Source organism: Pseudophryne corroboree, chromosome 5, assembly GCF_028390025.1.
Source record: "Pseudophryne corroboree isolate aPseCor3 chromosome 5, aPseCor3.hap2, whole genome shotgun sequence".
Lineage (NCBI taxonomy): Eukaryota > Metazoa > Chordata > Amphibia > Anura > Myobatrachidae > Pseudophryne > Pseudophryne corroboree.
In genome coordinates, this window is record NC_086448.1 from 564,414,871 (window position 1) to 564,435,595 (window position 20,725).

The 20,725-nt window shown below is 46.4% G+C and overlaps 1 protein-coding gene across 2 annotated transcripts in view; it reads right to left on the minus strand.

The window, feature by feature from the left end:
• The window catches only part of LOC134928050 (glyoxylate/hydroxypyruvate reductase B-like), a 77,467-nt gene that overhangs the window by 20,077 nt on the left and 36,665 nt on the right, over positions 1 to 20,725 (minus strand). Inside the window, exons 4-6 of one of the 2 annotated variants that reach the window (XM_063923294.1) lie at positions 18,792 to 18,967; positions 15,590 to 15,686; positions 9,237 to 9,475 (exon numbers count right to left, since the gene is read on the minus strand). In XM_063923294.1, the coding sequence (XP_063779364.1) occupies positions 9,319 to 9,475; positions 15,590 to 15,686; positions 18,792 to 18,967 (430 nt within the window). In that variant the 3' untranslated portion in view covers positions 9,237 to 9,318. Of the gene's footprint in view, positions 1 to 9,236; positions 9,476 to 15,589; positions 15,687 to 18,791; positions 18,968 to 20,725 lie in introns of those variants that run through there. The other variant, XM_063923295.1, reaches the window with a different exon arrangement.

A 20,725-nucleotide genomic window follows, 5' to 3' on the forward strand; every position in this document is an offset into this window, starting at 1 on the left:
CCAAACATAATACCCTTTTTTGTGGTAACCGGGTTAATGTCAGAAATGTGCAAAACATTTTTCATTGCCGTAATCATGCATCGGATGGCCCTTGTGGATTGTACATTTGTCTCATCCTCGTCGACACTGGAGTCAGACTCCGTGTCGACATCTGTGTCTGCCATCTGAGGTAGCGGGCGTTTTTGAGCCCCTGATGGCCTCTGAGATGCCTGGGCAGGCGCGGGCTGAGATGCCGGCTGTCCCAAAGCTGCGTCATCGAACCTTTTATGCAAGGAGTTGACACTGTCGGTTAATACCTTTCACATATCCATCCACTCTGGTGTCGGCCCCGCAGGGGGCGACATCACACTTATCGGCACCTGCTCCGCCTCCACGTAAGCGTCCTCATCAAACATGTCGACACAGCCATACCGACACACCGCACACACGCACAGGGAATGCTCTGACTGAGGACAGGACCCCACAAAGTCCTTTGGGGAGACAGAGAGAGAGTATGCCAGCACACAGCAGAGCGCTATATAACAGAGGGATTTACACTATACACAAAGTGAATTTCCCCCCAATAGCTGCTTATATCACAATTTTGCGCCTAAATTTATGTGCCCCCCCTCTCTTTTTTACCCTTTCCGTAGTGTATACTGCAGGGGAGAGCCTGGGGAGCGTCCTTCCAGCGGAGCTGTAAAGAAAATAAGAATTTACTTACCGATAATTCTATTTCTCGGAGTCCGTAGTGGATGCTGGGGTTCCTGAAAGGACCATGGGGAATAGCGGCTCCGCAGGAGACAGGGCACAAAAAGTAAAGCTTTAGGATCAGGTGGTGTGCACTGGCTCCTCCCCCTATGACCCTCCTCCAAGCCTCAGTTAGGTACTGTGCCCGGACGAGCGTACACAATAAGGAAGGATTTATGAATCCCGGGTAAGACTCATACCAGCCACACCAATCACACTGTACAACCTGTGATCTGAACCCAGTTAACAGTATGATAACAGCGGAGCCTCTGAAAGGATGGCTCACAACAATAATAACCCGATTTTTGTAACTATGTACAAGTAATGCAGATAATCCGCACTTGGGATGGGCGCCCAGCATCCACTACGGACTCCGAGAAATAGAATTATCGGTAAGTAAATTCTTATTTTCTCTATCGTCCTAGTGGATGCTGGGGTTCCTGAAAGGACCATGGGGATTATACCAAAGCTCCCAAACGGGCGGGAGAGTGCGGATGACTCTGCAGCACCGAATGAGAGAACTCCAGGTCCTCCTTAGCCAGGGTATCAAATTTGTAGGATTTTACAAACGTGTTTGCCCCTGACTAAATAGCCGCTCGGCAAAGTTGTAAAGCCGAGACCCCTCGGGCAGCCGCCCAAGATGAGCCCACCTTCCTTGTGGAATGGGCATTTACATATTTTGGCTGTGGCAGGCCTGCCACAGAATGTGCAAGCTGAATTGTATTACACATCCAACTAGCAAAAGTCTGCTTAAAAGCAAGAGCACCCAGTTTGTTGGGTGCATACAGGATAACAGCAAGTCAGTTTTCCTGACTCCAGCCGTCCTGGAACCTATATTTTCAGGGCCCTGACCACATCTAGCAACTTGGAGTCCTCCAAGTCCCTAGTAGGCGCAAGACACCCCAATAAGCTGGTTCAGGTGAAACACTGACACCACCTTAGGGAGAGAACTGGGGACGAGTCCGCAGCTCTGCCCTGTCCGAATGGACAAACAGATATGGGCTTTTTTGAGAAAAAAACCACCAATTTGACACTCGCCTGGTCCAGGCCAGGTCCAAGAGCATGTTCACTTTTCATGTGAGATGCTTCAAATCCACAGATTTGACTGGTTTTAAACCAATGTGTTTTGAGGAATCCCAGAACTACGTTGAGATCCCACAGTGCCACTGGAGGCACAAAAGGGGGTTGTATATGCAATACTCCCTTGACAAACTTCTGGACTTCAGGAACTGAAGCCAATTCTTTCTGGAAGAAAAATCGACAGGGCCGAAATTTGAACCTTAATGGACCCCAATTTGAGGCCCATAGACACTCCTGTTTGCAAGAAATGCAGGAATCGACCGAGTTGAAATTTCTTCGTGGGGCCTTCCTGGCCTCACACCACGCAACATATTTTCGCCACATGTGGTGATAATGTTGTGCGGTCACCTCCTTTCTGGCTTTGACCAGGGTAGGAATGACCTCTTCCTGAATGCCTTTTCCCTTAGGATCCGGCGTTCCACCGCCATGCCGTCAAACGCAGCTGCGGTAAGTCTTGGAACAGACATGGTACTTGCTGAAACAAGTCCCTTCTTAGCGGCAGAGGCCATAAGTCCTCTGTGAGCATCTCTTGAAGTTCCGGGTACCAAGTCCTTCTTGGCCAATCCGGAGCCATGAGTATAGTTCTTACTCCTCTACGTCTTATAATTCTCAGTACCTTAGGTATGAAAAGCAGAGGATGGAACACATACACCGACTGGTACACCCACGGTGTTACCAGAACGTCCACAGCTATTGCCTGAGGGTCTCTTAACCTGGCGCAATACCTGTCCCGTTTTTTGTTCAGACGGGACGCCATCATGTCCACCTTTGGTAATTCCCAACGGTTTACAATTATGTGGAAAACTTCCCCATGAAGTTCCCACTCTGCCGGGTGGAGGTCGTGCCTACTGAGGAAGTCTGCTTCCCAGTTTCCATTCCCGGAATGAAACACTGCTGACAGTGCTATCACATGATTTTCCGCCCAGCGAAAAGTCCTTGCAGTTTTTGCCACTGCCCTCCTGCTTCTTGTGCCGCCCTGTCTATTTACGTGGGCGACTGCCGTGATGTTTTATCCCACTGGATCAATACCGGCTGACCTTGAAGCAGAGGTCTTGCTAAGCTTAGAGCATTATAATTTTACCCTTAGCTATATTTATGTGGAGAAAAATCTCCAGACTTGATCACACTCCCTGGAAATTTTTTCCTTGTGTGACTGCTCCCCAGCCTCTCGGGCTGGCCTCCGTGGTCACCAACATCCAAAACTGAATGCCGAATCTGCGGCCCTCTAGAAGATGAGCACTCTGTAACCACCACAGGAGAAACACCCTTGTCCTTGGATATAGGGTTATCCGCTGATGCATCTGAAGATGCGATCCGGACCATTTGTCCAGCAGATCCCACTGAAAAGTTCTTGCATGAAATCTGCCGACTGGAATTGCTTCGAAGGAAGTCACCATTTTTTTACCATGGCCCTTGTGCAATGATGCACTGATTTTAGGAGGTTCCTGACTAGCTCGGATAACTCCCTGGCTTTCTCTTCCGGGAGAAACACCTTTTTCTGGACTGTGTCCAGAATCATCCCTAAGCACAGGAGACTTGTTGTCGGGATCAGCTGCGATTTTGGAATATTTAGAATCCACCCCTGCTGTTGTAACAGTATCCGAGATAGTGCTACTCCGACCTCCAACTGTTCCCTGGACTTTGCCCTTATCAGGAGATCGTCCAAGTAAGGGATAATTAAGACGCCTTTTCTTCGAAGAAGAACCATCATTTCGGCCATTACCTTGGTAAAGACCCGGGGTGCCGTAGACAATCCAAACGGCAGCGTCTGAAACTGATAGTGACAGTTCTGTACCACGAACCTGAGGTACCCTTAGTGATAAGAGCAAATTTGGGACATGGAGGTAAGCATCCCTGATGTCTCGGGACACCAGATAGTCCCCTTCTTCCCGGTTCGTTATCACTGCTCTGAGTGACTCCATCTTGATTTGAACCTTTGTAAGTGTTCAAATTTTTTTAGATTTAGAATAGGTCTCACCTAGCCTTCTGGCTTCAGTACCACAATATAGTGTGGAATAATACCCCTTTTCTTGTTGTAGGAGGGGTAATTTAATTATCACCTGCTGGGAATACAGCTCGTGAATTTTTTCCCATACTGCCTCCTTGTCGGAGGGAGACCTTGGTAAAGCAGACTTCAGGAGCCTGCGCAGGGGAAACGTCTCGACATTCCAAACTGTACCCCTGGGATACTACTTGTAGGATCCAGGGGTCCTGTACGGTCTCAGCGTCATGCTGAGAGCTTGTCAGAAGCGGTGGAACGCTTCTGTTCCTGGGAATGGGCTGCCTGCTGCAATCTTCTTCCCTTTCCTCTATCCCTGGGCAGATATGACTCTTATAGGGACGAAAGGACTGAAGCTGAAAAGACGGTGTCTTTTTCTGCAGAGATGTGACTTAGGGTAAAAACGGTGGATTTTCCAGCAGTTGCCGTGGCCACCAGGTCCGATGGACCGACCCCAAATAACTCCTCTTCCTTTATACGGCAATACACCTTTGTGCCGTTTGGAATCTGCATCACCTGACCACTGTCGTGTCCATAAACATCTTCTGGCAGATATGGACATCGCACTTACTCTTGATGCCAGAGTGCAAATATCCCTCTGTGCATCTCGCATATATAGAAATACATCCTTTAAATGCTCTATAGTCAATAAAATACTGTCCCTGTCAAGGGTATCAATATTTTTAGTCAGGGAATCCGACCAAGCCACCCCAGCTCTGCACATCCAGGCTGAGGCGATCGCTGGTCGCAGTATAACACCAGTATGTGTGTATATACTTTTTATGATATTTTTCCAGCCTCCTGTCAGCTGGCTCCTTGAGGACGGCCCTATCTATAGACGGTACCGCCACTTGTTCTGATAAGCGTGTGAGCGCCTTATCCACCCTAAGGGGTGTTTCCCAACGCGCCCTAACTTCTGGCGGGAAAGGGTATACCGCCCATATTTTCTATCGGGGGGAACCCACGCATCATCACACACTTCATTTAATTTATCTGATTCAGGAAAAACTACGGTAGTTTTTTCACATCCCACATAATACCCTCTTTTGTGGTACTTGTAGTATCAGAAATATGTAACACCTCCTTCATTGCCCTTAACGTGTGGCCCTAATAAGGAATACGTTTGTTTATTCACCGTCGACACTGGATTCAGTGTCCCTGTCTGTGTCTGTGTCGACCGACTAAAGTAAACGGGCGTTTTAAAACCCCTGACGGTGTTTTTGAGACGTCTGGACCGGTACTAATTGTTTGTCGGCCGTCTCATGTCGTCAACCGACCTTGGCGCGTGTTGACATTATCACGTAATTCCCTAAATAAGCCATCCATTCCGGTGTCGACTCCCTAGAGAGTGACATCACCATTACAGGCAATTGCTCCGCCTCCTCACCAACATCGTCCTCATACATGTCGACACACACGTACCGACACACAGCACACACACAGGGAATGCTCTGATAGAGGACAGGACCTACTAGCCCTTTGGAGAGACAGAGGGAGAGTTTGCCAGCACACACCAAAAACGCTATAATTATATAGGGACAACCTTATATAAGTGTTTTCCCTTATAGCATCTTTTTTATATATTTCTAACGCCAAATTAGTGCCCCCCCTCTCTGTTTTAACCCTGTTTCTGTAGTGCAGTGCAGGGGAGAGCCTGGGAGCCTTCCCTCCAGCCTTTCTGTGAGGGAAAATGGCGCTGTGTGCTGAGGAGATAGGCCCCGCCCCTTTTTCGGCGGCCTCGTCTCCCGCTCTTAACGGATTCTGGCAGGGGTTAAATATCTCCATATAGCCCCCGGAGGCTATATGTGAGGTATTTTTAGCCAAAAAAGGTTTTCATTTGCCTCCCAGGGCGCCCCCCTCCCAGCGCCCTGCACCCTCAGTGACTGCCGTGTGAAGTGTGCTGAGAGGAAAATGGCGCACAGCTGCAGTGCTGTGCGCTACCTTAAGAAGACTGAGGAGTCTTCTGCCGCCGATTCTGGACCTCTTCTCGTTTCAGCATCTGCAAGGGGGCCGGCGGCGAGGCTCCGGTGACCATCCAGGCTGTACCTGTGATCGTCCCTCTGGAGCTAATGTCCAGTAGCCAAAGAAGCCAATCCATCCTGCACGCAGGTGAGTTCACTTCTTCTCCCCTAAGTCCCTCGTTGCAGTGATCCTGTTGCCAGCAGGACTCACTGTAAAATAAAAAACCTAAAACTAAACTTTTCTAAGCAGCTCTTTAGGAGAGCCACCTAGATTGCACCCTTCTCGGCCGGGCACAAAAATCTAACTGAGGCTTGGAGGAGGGTCATAGGGGGAGGAGCCAGTGCACACCACCTGATCCTAAAGCTTTACTTTTTGTGCCCTGTCTCCTGCGGAGCCGCTATTCCCCATGGTCCTTTCAGGAACCCCAGCATCCACTAGGACGATAGAGAAAAAATGGCGCTGGCTGTGCTGAGGAAGATAGCCCCGCCCCTTCAGCGGCGGGCTTCTCTCGCTTTTTTAATAATAATTATGGCGGGGGATTAGGCACATATACAGTTTAGAACTGTATTATGTGCATTTTGCCACTTAAGGTATACTAATTGCAGCCCAGGGCGCCCCCCCCCCCCAGCGCCCTGCACCCACCAGTGACCGGAGCGTGTGGTGTGCTGAGGGAGCAATGGCGCACAGCTGCAGTTCTGGCTCTGCAAGGGGGACGGCGGTGCGGCTCCGGGAACGGACGATCGAGGTCGGGCCCTGTGTTCGATCCCTCTGGAGCTAATGGTGTCCAGTAGCCTTAGAAGCACAAGCTAGCTGCAAGCAGGTAGGTTTGCTTCTCTCCCCTAAGTCCCACGTAGCAGTGAGTCTGTTGCCAGCAGATCTCACTGAAAATAAAAAACCTAACAAATACTTTCCTTTTTAGTGAACTCAGGAGAGCCCACTAAGTGCATCCAGCTCTGGCCGGGCACAGATTCTAACTGAGGTCTGGAGGAGGGGCATAGAGGGAGGAGCCAGTGCACACCAGATGTAGTACCTAATCTTTCTTTAAAGAGTGCCCAGTCTCCTGCGGAGCCCGTCTATTCCCCATGGTCCTTACGGAGTACCCAGCATCCACTAGGACGTCAGAGAAATACAGTTTGGATATAATTTTGGTTTCGATTGCTGGGCATACACGCTACGATTGCCTGGCCAATCCGCCCAATATTGGAGGATCGCCCAGATAATTGTATCATGTATGTGGACAACTGATCCAAAAATACTGATCGGTTGGGCATGCCGAATTGTCCAGCATGTCCGCCCGACGCAATATTTTGTAAGTGTCCAGTCTGCTGCATTGGGCAGTGTATGCCCTGCCGCAGCTGACTATCGGACATTTCCCGTTCCTTCACATGGGAAGGAACGGGGAAATTTCTTTTTCCCGGGAGAGGAGCGCCGATATCAGGCGACACACACTGTGAGAGATCTCCCATGTATGCCTGTGATATCGGCACTGTCTGAGGCTCCTAGATAACTGTGCGGCCTGACAGGCATTTTCCCTGGACGTGTATGCCCAGCATAACTGGTGTGCATTAGGATACTGTGACGCTATGCACATTAAAGAAGCTTTGTAAATTGTGAAATAATATTACTAAAACAAATTAAAGAAAATACTCTTCAACCAAGTAATTTTCTAGAGGGTACAGTTTTCTAGGTTAATTCCCCAAGTTCTTTTAACACATAAAGAGGGTATTTATCAAAACTGGAATAGAGATCAAATTATGTGAGATAAAGTATCAGCCAATCAGTTTCTGCTTATAATCTACAGGTTGTGTTTGAAAAATTACAGCTAGGAACTGATTGGTTGGTATGTTCTCTCTCTTTAAGCATTGATAAATAAACCCCAAAATACCTTACATCTGAGAATAATGTAGGTCTCCGGTTAAGTGACTGTTACATAATAGTAGAATGACGGATGGTTCATAATGTTTGCATGGACGTCAAAAACCAACATTAACTAAAAGCACAGACAGCACCTTCTACTTTGTCTTCACTTTAGCAGAGCGTTAGAAGTGCGCTCATTAACACATCTTACTGCTGCCTGTAGCATATAGGGGATATACATGAAGCATTCTGCAGAGGACAGGGGTACAGATTGTGAACAGCAACCCATCAGCTTAATGTTATCATTTTATAGACTGTACTTGATAAATGATTCCTAGAAGCTGATTGGTTGCTATTTGCAACTTCACTAATTGTCCTCTTTAAAAGGTTTGATACATCTCCCCCATAGTGTATTATAGGCCTGATTCAGAGATGATTGGTAATTCAGCTGCAATCACAAATGCCATCTCAGTAGCGGTTGAGTAAATATACAGCTGCTATTGTCAACCTTCCCTTTATGCTGCACAATGCAGTAGAGAGTACTAGCGCTGAGACGCCCACTTTCAGGCTTCGTGGTCTATGCTATTGAGATGGAGATTGTAAACCATTTACAGTAGCCTAGGGTCTACTCTAGATACTCTCCTCACATCCAACTAAACATGGCCTCTGATGCAGTGACTTTGTGATTGGGAATACAGCAGCGTTCCCAGACACGCCTGTGACACTCTCATAACATGCCCAAGAAATGGAACCTTTTCAAGTTCACATTACGCCACCTCCCAGTCTCCACCCTAAAACAACCAGGAGTGGCAAACCCCTTCTCAACTGTTAGTGATGTTGTACACAATTGCGATCGCCATCAAAACACTTGGGTTAGTGCATGTGCAGAAAGGTGTTCCAGGGCTTCTTCTGGATGCAGAGTAGGAAAAAAAATCCCCAAAATGCTCAACTGCAGGAACATGAACACTGCGTCCATCTCTGCCTCAAGCCTCATGTACAGCGGTGCTACAACACTACATCCGTCTCTGCTTCAGGCCTCATGTACAGCGGTGCTAGAACACTGCATCTGTCGCAGCCTTAGGCCTCATGTATAGAAGTGCTGGAACACTGCATCCGTCTCTGCCTCAGGCCTCATGTACAGCGGTGCTGGAACACTGCATCCGTCTCTGCCTCAGGCCTCATGTACAGCGGTGCTAGAAAACTGCATCCGTCTTTGCCTCAGGCCTCATTTACAGTGGTGCTGGAACACTGCGTCCGTCTCTGCCTCAGGCCGCATGTACACTGCATCTGTACTCAAGCCCCAGTGCTATAACACTGCATCTGTCTCTGCCTCAGGCCCCACGTACAGCGGCGCTAGAACACTGCATCCATCTCTGCCTAAGGCCCCATGTAAAGTGGTGACCGAGAGTTTTCTAATCATTTAGAAGTTTTTAAATTTTTTTGCATAAATGTGACAATAAATGTGTTCAGATCTTTCTCTGATGACATAAGAATAGATCAATTGAATAACACATTCCCACAGTACTCCATTACATCTTACCAACAGTTAACACTTATGAACAACACAGACAACATTGACATTGAGGCAAAGCAATCACTTGCCAGAACGTGCACCGGACCTGTCACTGACTTTATTCCTTGGACTATTAGTATCAAAGAGCATTTATTCCCCAAGACTGCAATATCTTAAGTTAGCTGTCAAGAACTTCATTGGAAAGTGGGAGACCATTTATAGCATTCATCAAACTTTGAAACATCTCTTCCATCATAAGGCGTAAGGAGTCACGTGTTGCAGTGCCCATGTGAGGAGCTAAAACAACATTGCTCAGCTTAAGCAATGGGTGATCTCTGCAGAAAGGTGAATTCCATCGTAAAGAGCAAAAAACAAAAACAAGAAAAAAAGGCAACATTATCATTGTGATAGAAGTATTTCACAGTCTCCAGTTTTAGCCTTGAATATTAAGCTACAGTATATTATGTAATTATGGGACATCTAAAACCATTGCTCAGCTCTGAGAATATAAACTAAACTGTTTCTGCATAAGAAAAATGTTCTATAAAACAAATCAGTTCTGCAGTGTGGAATGTGGATTGTTTGGGTATTGGCAGTAGCTTAGGAGAACTACCTAAACATTGTACTGGTGAATCCAGAGCAGCTTTTCTAGTATATGCACTTGTTTTCTCTTTTAAAAAGGTATGATTTTTAAGTTTTCAACTAGAACAGTTAATTTCAGAAGTAAAAAAAAAAAATATAGGAAGACTTAAGGTGCGTACAACCTGGCAGATACGGAACCGGTATCTTTATACGCTCTGTGGGACATTCTTGTAAACGGACCTGTGGTGCGGCGGGGCCCCAATGAGGAAATTTTGGTGCTTAATACAAATAGTCTGATTATGGATGATTATTAATAATTAATCACCAATTGTTTTATGGTGTTTTATATTTCTCTAACGTCCTAGAGGATGCTGGGACTCCGTAAGGACCATGGGGTATAGACGGGCTCCGCAGGAGACATGGGCACTTCAAGAAAGACTTTGACTCTGGGTGTGCACTGGCTCCTCCCTCTATGCCCCTCCTCCAGACCTCAGTTTGAGACTGTGCCCAGAGGAGGATGGGTGCACTGCAGGGAGCTCTCCTGAGTCTCCTGCTAAGAAAGTATCTTTGTTAGGTTTTTTATTTTCAGGGAGCACTGCTGGCAACAGATTCCCTGCATCGAGGGACTGAGGAGAGAGGAGCAGACCTACTTAAATGATAGGTTCTGCTCCTTAGGCTACTGGACACCATTAGCTCCAGAGGGATTGGAACACAGGTTCGTCCTGAGCGTTCATCCCGGAGCCGCGCCGCCACCGTCCTCCTCACAGAGCCGGAAAAAAGAAGAAAGAAGGCTTCAAAGGCGGTAGAAGACTTCGTGAGCTTCACTGAGGTAACGCACAGCACTGCAGCTGTGCGCCATTGCTCCCATACACCTCACATACTCCGGTCACTGTAAGGGTGCAGGGCAGCAATATAAACCTCTCCTATGGCAAAATGAACTATATACATGTACAGGTGGGCACTGTACATGTATATTAAAGAGCCCCCGCCATGTTTTACATATTTTGAGCGGGACAGAAGTCTGCCGCCGAGGGGGCGGGGCTTCTCCCTCAGCACTCACCTGCGCCATTTTTTCTCCACAGCACCGCTGAGAGGAAGCTCCCCGGACTCTCCCCTGCTTGACACACGGCGAAAGAGGGTTTTAAAGTAGAGGGGGGGGGCACATAATTGGCGCGCATATATACTATAACAGCGCTACTGGGTAAACATTCTGTGTTTTTTTCCTGGGTCATATAGCGCTGGGGTGTGTGCTGGCATACTCTCTCTCTGTCTCTCCAAAGGGCCTAAAAGGGGAACCTGTCTTCAGAAAAGAGATTCCCTGTGTGTGTGTAGTGTGTCGGTATGCGTGTGTCGACATGTTTGACGATGAAGGCTCACCTAAGGAGGAGTGCATGATTGTCAGGTCGCCGTCGACAACGCCGACACCGGACTGGATGGATATGTGGAATGTCTTGAATGCTAATGTAAATTTATTACATAAGAGATTAGACAAAGCTGAGGCTAGGGAACAGTCAGGTAGTCAGACCGTGCCTGTCCCAGTGGCACCGGGACCTTCCGGGTTTCAAAAGCGCACATTATCCCAGATCACTGACACAGATACTGACACGGATTCAGATTCCAGTGTCGACTATGAGGATGCAAAGTTACAGCCAAAAGTGGCTAAGGGTATTCGTTACATGATTATTGCTATTAAAGAGGTTGAAATACCTCACTTGGAAGGTGGTCATGTTGTTAGCCTTAGCTTCAGCAAGGCGAGTTTCGGAACTAGCGGCTTTGTCACATAAAAGCCCCTATCTGGTTTTTCGTGTGGATAGGGCGGAATTGAGGACTCGTCCTCAGTTCCTTCCTAAGGTGGTCTCATCTTTTCATATGAACCAACCTATTGTTGTGCCTGTGGCTACGCGTGACTTGGAGGATTCCGAGTCCTTGGATGTGGTCAGGGCTTTGAAGATTTATGTGGCCAGAACAGCTAGGGTCAGGAAGACAGAAGCACTGTTTGTCCTGTATGCAGCCAGCAAGGTTGGCGCTCCGGCTTCTAAGCAGACTATTGCTCGCTGGATCTGTAACACGATTCAGCAGGCGCATTCTATGGCAGGATTGCCGTTACCAAAATCGGTTAAGGCCCATTCCATTAGGAAGGTGGGCTCTTCTTGGGCGGCTGCCCGAGGGGTCTTGGCTTTACAGTTGTGCCGAGCAGCGACTTGGTCGGGTTCAAACACCTTTGCAAAGTTCTATAAATTTGATACCCTGGCTGAGGAGGACCTCCTGTTTGCTCAATCGGTGCTGCAGAGTCATCCGCACTCTCCCGCCCGTTTGGGAGCTTTGGTATAATCCCCATGGTCCTTACGGAGTCCCAGCATCCTCTAGGACGTTAGAGAAAATAAGATTTTAAACCTACCGGTAAATCTATTTCTCGTAGTTCGTAGAGGATGCTGGGCGCCCGTCCCAAGTGCGGACTTCTCCTGCAAGACTTGTATATAGTTATTGCTTTAATAAGGGTTATGTTATAGTTTCATCGGTTTGGACTGGGACTATGTTGTTTGTTCATACTGTTAACTGGGTAGTTTATCACAAGTTATACGGTGTGATTGGTGTGGCTGATATGAATCTTGCCCTTGGATTAACTAGAATCCTTTCCTCGTACTGTCCATCTCCTCTGGGCACAGTTTCTCTAACTGAGGTCTGGAGGAGGGGCATAGAGGGAGGAGCCAGTGCACACCCAGAGTCAAAGTCTTTCTTGAAGTGCCCATGTTTCCTGCGGAGCCCGTCTATACCCCATGGTCCTTACGGAGTCCCAGCATCCTCTACGGACTACGAGAAATAGATTTACCGGTAGGTGTAAAATCTTATTTTTATATATTTTAACACCGGCCGTGTGTGTATATGTGTAACTGTATGTTTTTATTTTTAGTATTGTGGGATTAAATGATATAATTTATTCTGGTTGTACAGCGCTTCATTTTTTGTGGTTTGTCTATTTAGATTATTGGAGAATCAGTGGTCTCCTTTATGAAGCTGCAGTATACCCAGAATACTGCAAAATATAGATACAGGGAATTCCCTTGAAGAGTCAGCGCCTAGTATTTTTATTCTTCTTTAGGTATGTAAATGCCCGCCCAGTTCATTACATCAGTCCTCGACGGATCGTGGAGTGTGTATGCACAGCACCCTGCCCGATACGGCTTTAGATATATCTGCAGATCAATTGATCTGCAGATATATCTGTAGGTGTGTACCCAGCAATACACAGTGAGGAAGCTACTATAAATATATTGTCAATCAGCAAAAAAAAAAAGTACTGGATGAATCTATATCAAACACAAGCAGCAATGTACAGACATGTCAGTTTGGATTTCTACTTTCATTCCAGGTTAAGCAAAAATACAGGACACTATCGCTTCTTCACAGGCACGTGTCTTTGGGCTGTCCTTTTTACACCCTGTTGCAGATTGTCTGAGATATGTATCAAAGCTTGGAGATAAAGTACCTCCAAACCAATCCGCTTCTGTCATTTTTCAAACAGCCTGTAACATAACAGTTAGGAGATGATTTGTTGGTACTTTATTGCTCTCCACTTTATCTCTCACCAAGCTTTGACACATATCCCCCCGAAACACGAAAGTTATGATACTAGGAGCCCATAAATATTGCAATGAATAGAGCGATTATAAAAGGTTAATACAACAGAAAGCACACTGTATATCAGAATTATAAAGGTCACACTAGGCCTAAGTCATGTTTGCATGAAATGCCGATGTTCACGGAAGTGAGCAGTTATAGGGCCCGATTCAGACCTGATCGCTGCTGTGCACAGCGTGCGAATATCGATTGACTGCAATGCGCACGCACGTCAGCAATTTACAAGCTGATTGACAGGAAGAGGTAGTTTGTGGGTGGTAACTGTAAGTTTTCTGGGAGATTCAGGAAAAATGCAGGCATGCCCAGGCGTTTTCAGGGAGGGTGTGTGACGTCAGCTCCAGACCCGATCAGCCTGTTCTTTTCGCACTGTAGGAGTAAGTCCTGGGCTGCGCACACACTGCACACACTGGAAAAACCATTCGATGGTGAGTGAGTTGCGAATGGAATTCAGAGCTGTCCACTGAATGAGGGACATTTTTGCACGGCGAACACATGCGATCGCACAGTTCCAAGGGCAAATTTACACTACCCTTGGGCGGCGACTATCTGATCGCAGGACAACAAAATTTGCAGCACAGCGATCAGGTCTGAATCACCCCCACAGTCAGACTGCACATGTGCAGCAATCCCACTATATGTAATATGTCAAGCTGCCTTTGCACGCGCACTGGGATTTTTATAGCACAGTGATTGACAGGACGGGACTGTTTGGGGGAGTTAAAGGGGAGTGATGGCAAAAACGCAGGTGTGTCATAGCCATTTTTGGGGCATGTATCTGCCTATGGGGGTCATTCCGACCCGTTCGCACGCAGTGGTTCTTAGCTGCAGTGCGAATGGGTCGGGACTGCGGCTGCACTGCGCCCGCGTGACGCCGCTAGCGCAGAAAGTGATCGCAGTGGCGATCGCATGAAGACTGACAGACGGGAGGCGTTCAGGGGCGTCAACTGACCATTTTCAAGGCGTTATGAGGCAAAAGCAGTCTGACGTCAATCCCAGGACCTTCATCGCTGGATCCGTCACACAGGGTAAGTAGGTCTGACCCTGGTCTTGTTTTGCAGGAAACTTTTTTAGCATAGCAGGGCTGCACAAGCGACCTGCTATGCTAAAATACACTCCCCCATAGGCGGCGTCAAGTTGATCGCACGAGCAGCAGAAAGTTGCTACGTGCGATCAACTCGCAATGACCCCCTATAACCGAATCATATACGCAGAGAAACATGGTGCCAGGATTGCTACTGCTGTGTCCAGACTGCGTAGCCATAAGGCTATCCTAACAGTCGATGTTACTCATTCTTGCATATAGGCTGCAAATGTGTACGCAGTTGCAAATGAGTTTGGGATGGCTGCGGTGGGAATCTCTTTTCATTTCATGGTGGCAGCTTCACTTGTTAACATTAGCAATTCCGTAGCCTAGAAAAGCAGGTGCATACAAACATGAATTAGGCCCATAGAGCGTTAATGAGTTAAAGAAGTAAGTAGAACGAGTGATGTAGTTAAAACAAAAAAACAAGCTGACATATCTCTACAGCGCATCTACTAGCCGGGCATTTATAATCTACTCATCTCCATATACAGTAGGGAGGGGTTCGGTATGTAATACCGCCGCCCGAGATGCCGAATGTCACTATCCCGACATCGGCATCCCGAGCGGTGGAATGCCGGCAGGGTGGCAAGCACAACGAAGGCCCTTGCGGGCTCTGTGGCTCGCCAGAGTTTCTATTCTCCCTGTATGGGTGTCGTGGACACTCGTAGAGGGGGAAATCACCTACCTCGCCAGTATACAGGAATCCCGTTGGAATCCCGGAGTCTGTATTGTGACTGCGGGGATTCCGACGTTCGGTATGCGGTTAGCAGGGAGGGCAGTTGACCTTAACATTTTCCGAGCTCCGATTCTTGAAGACAAATGACCAGTGTTCTGATGTTTTGTCGGATATTTAAGCTAATGTTGTGCAAAATGTCTTTGGTCCTCAGCCCATTATGTACGCTGTCCCCTTTGTTTCCATTTCTGTACCTCTAATATCTCTGTGTTTACACTCAATAAAAACTATTGTGGAAAAAAATATAATAAAGAGCTTTTGGGGCATGGGAGGTTGTCATGATGGTACTAATAATATGTAACTACGGTAGGACAAATGCAAGTGAAAAGAAGAACCTATTCAGTATATTTTATGGTGTACCTAAAATGACATTATATTTCAGCTCTTGGGTGGATGAGCAGCAGAAGTTACCTGGGCAGTGGTTCAGGGTACGTAACATCTAAGGCAGCTGCTTTTATTTCTCCCACTTGTAGGGCTTCTACCAAAGCATCTTGATCAACAACCAATCCTGTGTGCAAGAAGATGATATTACTATGTACCTTTCTCTCATTATCACCAATAGTTACACAGGGAATAAGAAGCTCAGGGTTTTCAAGGTTTAATCATTTATTATCTCCATTACTTGTCAGAGTAAAATAACCAGGGACTGCGTTACCTTGGCAAAATAAGGATAATTTATGCACAATTGCCCTTCTATAATGCATACCTATCATTGTATGCAAAAGTTTTACCTCTGGTAAAATAAAAAAATTATAAATAAAAAGTAAATAGTTAAAACAAGCTCTGCAGGGGGGTGGTCTTCTGTATGCCGACTGACGGGATCCCGGCGCACAGTATACCGGCGCAGGGATCCCGACAGCCGGCATACCGACACTTATTCTCCCTCGTGGGGGTCCACGACCCCCCTGGAGGGAGAATAAAATAGTGTGGCGCGCGTAGCGCGCCACCGTGCCCGTAGCGTGGCGTGTGCAGCGAGCCCGCAAGGGGCTCATTTGCGCTCGCCACACTGTCGGTAAGCCGGCGGTCGGGCTCCCGGTGCTGGTCGCCGGGAGCCCGACCGCCGGCATATCGTAGTGAACCCCTGCAGGGTACAAACTTACAAATGACATACATGTTCCTAAGTAGTGGGATGTCTGCACTGTGTACACATATTCTACGTGTTTCGTCTCTACTCTTTGTATAGTGATACAGAACCCTTGTGACATCTTATTAATAAAATATAATAAAGATGCCTTTTTCTGCCTCTAACAGTACCCTAGACAGAAGATGCCTAAAGGAAAAAAAGGAAGGGAGTCAACTGTTCAAACAAAGGGTTAAGGGCATATTTATCAATTCCTGGGGTTTAAACCCCAATATTTGTAATTTCCTGGCAACATTTATTTTACCTGTTTGCTAATGTTTTCAATATAAAATACTTTTACTTATGGGGCCCATACACTTATACGATATGGCATACAATTATGCGATTTCGATCGCATCTGTGCGATCAATCACATGATTGTATGCACAAATTGTGCACCATGCGACGCGATGCGCGGGCACGCCGGTCGGCCATCGCGTCGCATTATCTTATATGCTGCATTTAATATATATCGCATCACAGTGCGATCGTATGTGTTTTTGTTAACACATGCGATATATCGCACTGCGATGGGCACCAGCCAGGGTCAGCCAGAGGCTGCTCCCACTCGGCGGTGACGTACCCATCACGTGATTACCATACAGTCTATCGCATGATCGCATGGTAATCACTTTGGCAGTTCAGGTGAACTGCCTGTGCGTTACCCACGATGTTGTGTCGCGGGGCATTGCACAAGTGTATGGGGGGCATTACACACAAGGCAATTAACCAAACTACATCATACATCTCTTATTTCAAAATATAACCCTACCTCTCCACACAAGACCTGTGTCCACTCTGTGGCATGCCTTCCCACGCACAATAAGACTCTAGTCTTCAAACTTCCACTGAACACTCTTTCTAACCCTTTATAAGCTATCCTACTCAAATACATCCCTTCTATACAGTCCACACATTACCTAACATATTTTGTCTGCCCAACATTGCTTTGCAATCATATCATACAGCCCTTTGCAATCTGACTGGACCCCATGTTGCAATAGATAGCACTTGTCCTTAGACAGATATATATATATATATATATAACATCGATAATCCTGCACTCTCATCGAAATAAAAGTTCATCAGGTGGTAGGTGCTCCTAATGGGCCGGTTAGGTCCACACATGTACCATCTTGTGAGAGTGCACCTTCCAAATTCTGTGGAGCTTCCTATGGTATATATATATATATATATATAAATCCAAGGTATATAGTGGCACTCACAAGATTTACAGAGCCATAAAACTGGGGTGCAACATATCTCAGGCGTCCCAGTGAATCCAGCCACAGCTGGCCATAATATATCCAAATATAGAGAGAGCACTCACCAGTCTTCTTGTATATCTCACAGTGACGCTATGTAAGTGAATAAAAAGTTTGCTGTGAGACATACAAGAAGACTGGTGAGTGTTCTCTCTATATTTGTATATATATATATATATATATATATATATATATTCGGAAAAAAGACGGCGTCACTCCAGGTCTTTAAAGTGCTAGTAGTATATTTCAAATCAACATGGATGTTGATTTGAAATATACTACTAGCACTTTAAAGACCTGGAGTGACGCCGTCTTTTTTCCGAATGCATATCTAAGCCAGCACGGAGGGCACCCAGGCAATTCACAACTGCAGGACCAGGAGTGCCGGGCACCATTGCTATACTTATATATATATATATATATATATATATATATATATATATATATATATATTCCTTAGTGGGTAGTCCGGCACTCCACATATCCACATACACAGCAACAGTGCTCGGATGCCCTCTGTAGAACTAAGACAGCAGAACAAAAACAGACAGCGGCACTATGGGGCTTTTGTGCAAATAAACGTGTAAACTGTGTATTGTTACACTGTAATACAAGTATATATGCACAAAAGCCCCAGAGCACAGCTGTCTGTTTGTTCTGCTATATATACAGTATGTATATATATATATATATATATATATATATATAAAAGAAACTGCTAATAATAATAATAATAGATACAATGCCTGGATCTATAAAATCCCTCATGCAGGTACATGAGCTCTGAAAGGAGCCTGTCCCGGCGATGTGCTTGTGGTGACCACATCAGCCATCACTCCTTTTGCAGGACTCCTGCACATTCAAGGTCTACTGGCCATGTGTGGTGGTAATTTTTCTGAAGTGTAGCAAATAGGCTACAATGGACTAACGCCATCTTCTGATGGCGTTAGCTGCAGGGACCAAACTCCAGAATGCTTTACATTTTGGAGCTTGGTAAATCTGAAAGCTGAAAGCAGCAAACATAGGAATGGTGTGTTGGAAATTGAGGTAGCATGGCAGACATGGAGATATCTCCTTGGTACATTCGGGGGATACTTAATATTTTGTTTGTGTTTTCGGGGAATAGCCTACAAATATTGTTTGATAATACGGCCCCTAAATCATTCCCATTATACAAAAATAACATACTTACAAGATGGAGGATTGAGTTCTGATCTAAGATACAAACCTCTGCTTATATTTATCAAAGTTGCAGAGGGTTTCATCAGTTTAAATTCCCTTTTCCCAATAATTTTTTCTGTTGCTGGAGTTAGGGTCACAGCAAGCATTACATAATCTGACTGCTGTAACAAATCGGTCAGGTTTTCACAGTAGGTGGCTCCAAGAGACCTTTCTTCTTCCAGCCTGTAAGAAATATTAAATGACAAATAGTTTTCGACTGCAGTGTATCATAAAACTTGTCGGCCATTTAGCTACACTCTATAAAAGGTAATGATAAGGTACCCACATAATACAAATAGGTAACCACATAATACACACCGCCTGTGGGAGATACAGCACAGACAACCTTTTTTCACCTTTAATACCACTGAGATACATGTTTCAACCAAACAGGCACCGCAGCTCACAAAAAAAAAAGTTAAATGAAGAATATTCCTTAGAACAGAGATGAAAGTGTGGATATAGGGCCTAATTCAGTAAGGATTTCAAATTCTGCTAATAGAATTTGCAATCCTTTGGAGCACATGCTGGGGGCCGCCCATCGCAGGGCAAGGCCGCCCAGCATGCTGACCGGCGCCTCCCCACGTTGAACAAGCAATAATTGTGAACGCATCGCAATTTCTGCTTGTTAGCAGAAACTAAGGATGGCTCATGCCGGCGCAGCTTAGTTACACAAACAGGAGTCTCACCGCCATGCTGTTGATCGCGGTGACAGCGTGTGATGTCATGATCATGCCCCTGACACGCCTGTTTGGCTGCCTCCGGCCGCGCCGCACTGCCCCCGCAACGCTCCGTCTCTTCCCTGAATACAGAATGTTGCCCTCCCCCCCCCGATTGACAGGCAGTGGCGATTGCATTTTCTGGGGCACTACTGCAGAAAATGCGGGCACATGCGCAGGATGGGCGCATGCGCCCGCATCTTTCTCTAAAAATTGGCGGTTGCATCTCTCACTGCAATCCAACGGGATCAGTATGAAATACCTACAATCAAAATCCCGACAATTGACCGATGGTCAAAATCCCAACAAGGTCAAAATACTGACAGGTCAAAAAGTCGACACAAGGTTTTAATTGTTTTTTGGATGTGTATGACGACATAGGTTGACATGGACACCGTATAAGTGTACTGCGTCCCCTGCCATGGCTCACTGTGCTTGCCATGCTTCGGGCACACTATTATATTCCCCCTATAGGTCCACTAAGATGGTAAAGTATGAACAAGTCGGTTTCAAGAAAAAAATCATGAAAAAGTCATGTCCACTTTTTGACCTGTCGACATTTTAAATGTCAGTATCTTGACCTTGTCGACATTTTTAATGTCACTATTTTGACCATGTCAGGATTTTGACTTTGTCAGGATTTTGACAGTCGGTCAATGGTTGTCGACTGTCGGGATTTTGATTGTAGGTAAAGTGACAGCATCCCGATCCAACCTGAATTAGGGGGGTCATTCCGGGTTGATCGCTTGCTAGCAACTTTTTGCAGCGCTGCGATCAGGTTAAATCTCAGCAAAACTGTGCATGCGTATGCACCGCAATGCGCAGGCGCGTCATACGGGTACAAAGAGGATCATTGCTGTGCGATGGATTTAACAAAGAATCCATTAGCACAGTTGATCGCAAGGTGATTGACAGAAAGAGAGCATTTATGGGTGTCAACTGACTGTTTTCTGGGAGTGTTTGGAAAAATAAGATTTTACTCACCGGTAAATCTATTTCTCGTAGTCCGTAGTGGATGCTGGGACTCCGTAAGGACCAGGGGGAATAGCGGCTCCGCAGGAAACTGGGCACAACTAAAGAAAGCTTTAGGACTACCTGGTGTGCACTGGCTCCTCCCACTATGACCATCCTCCAGACCTCAGTTAGGATACTGTGCCCGGAAGAGCTGACACAATAAGGAAGGATTTTGAATCCCGGGTAAGACTCATACCAGCCACACCAA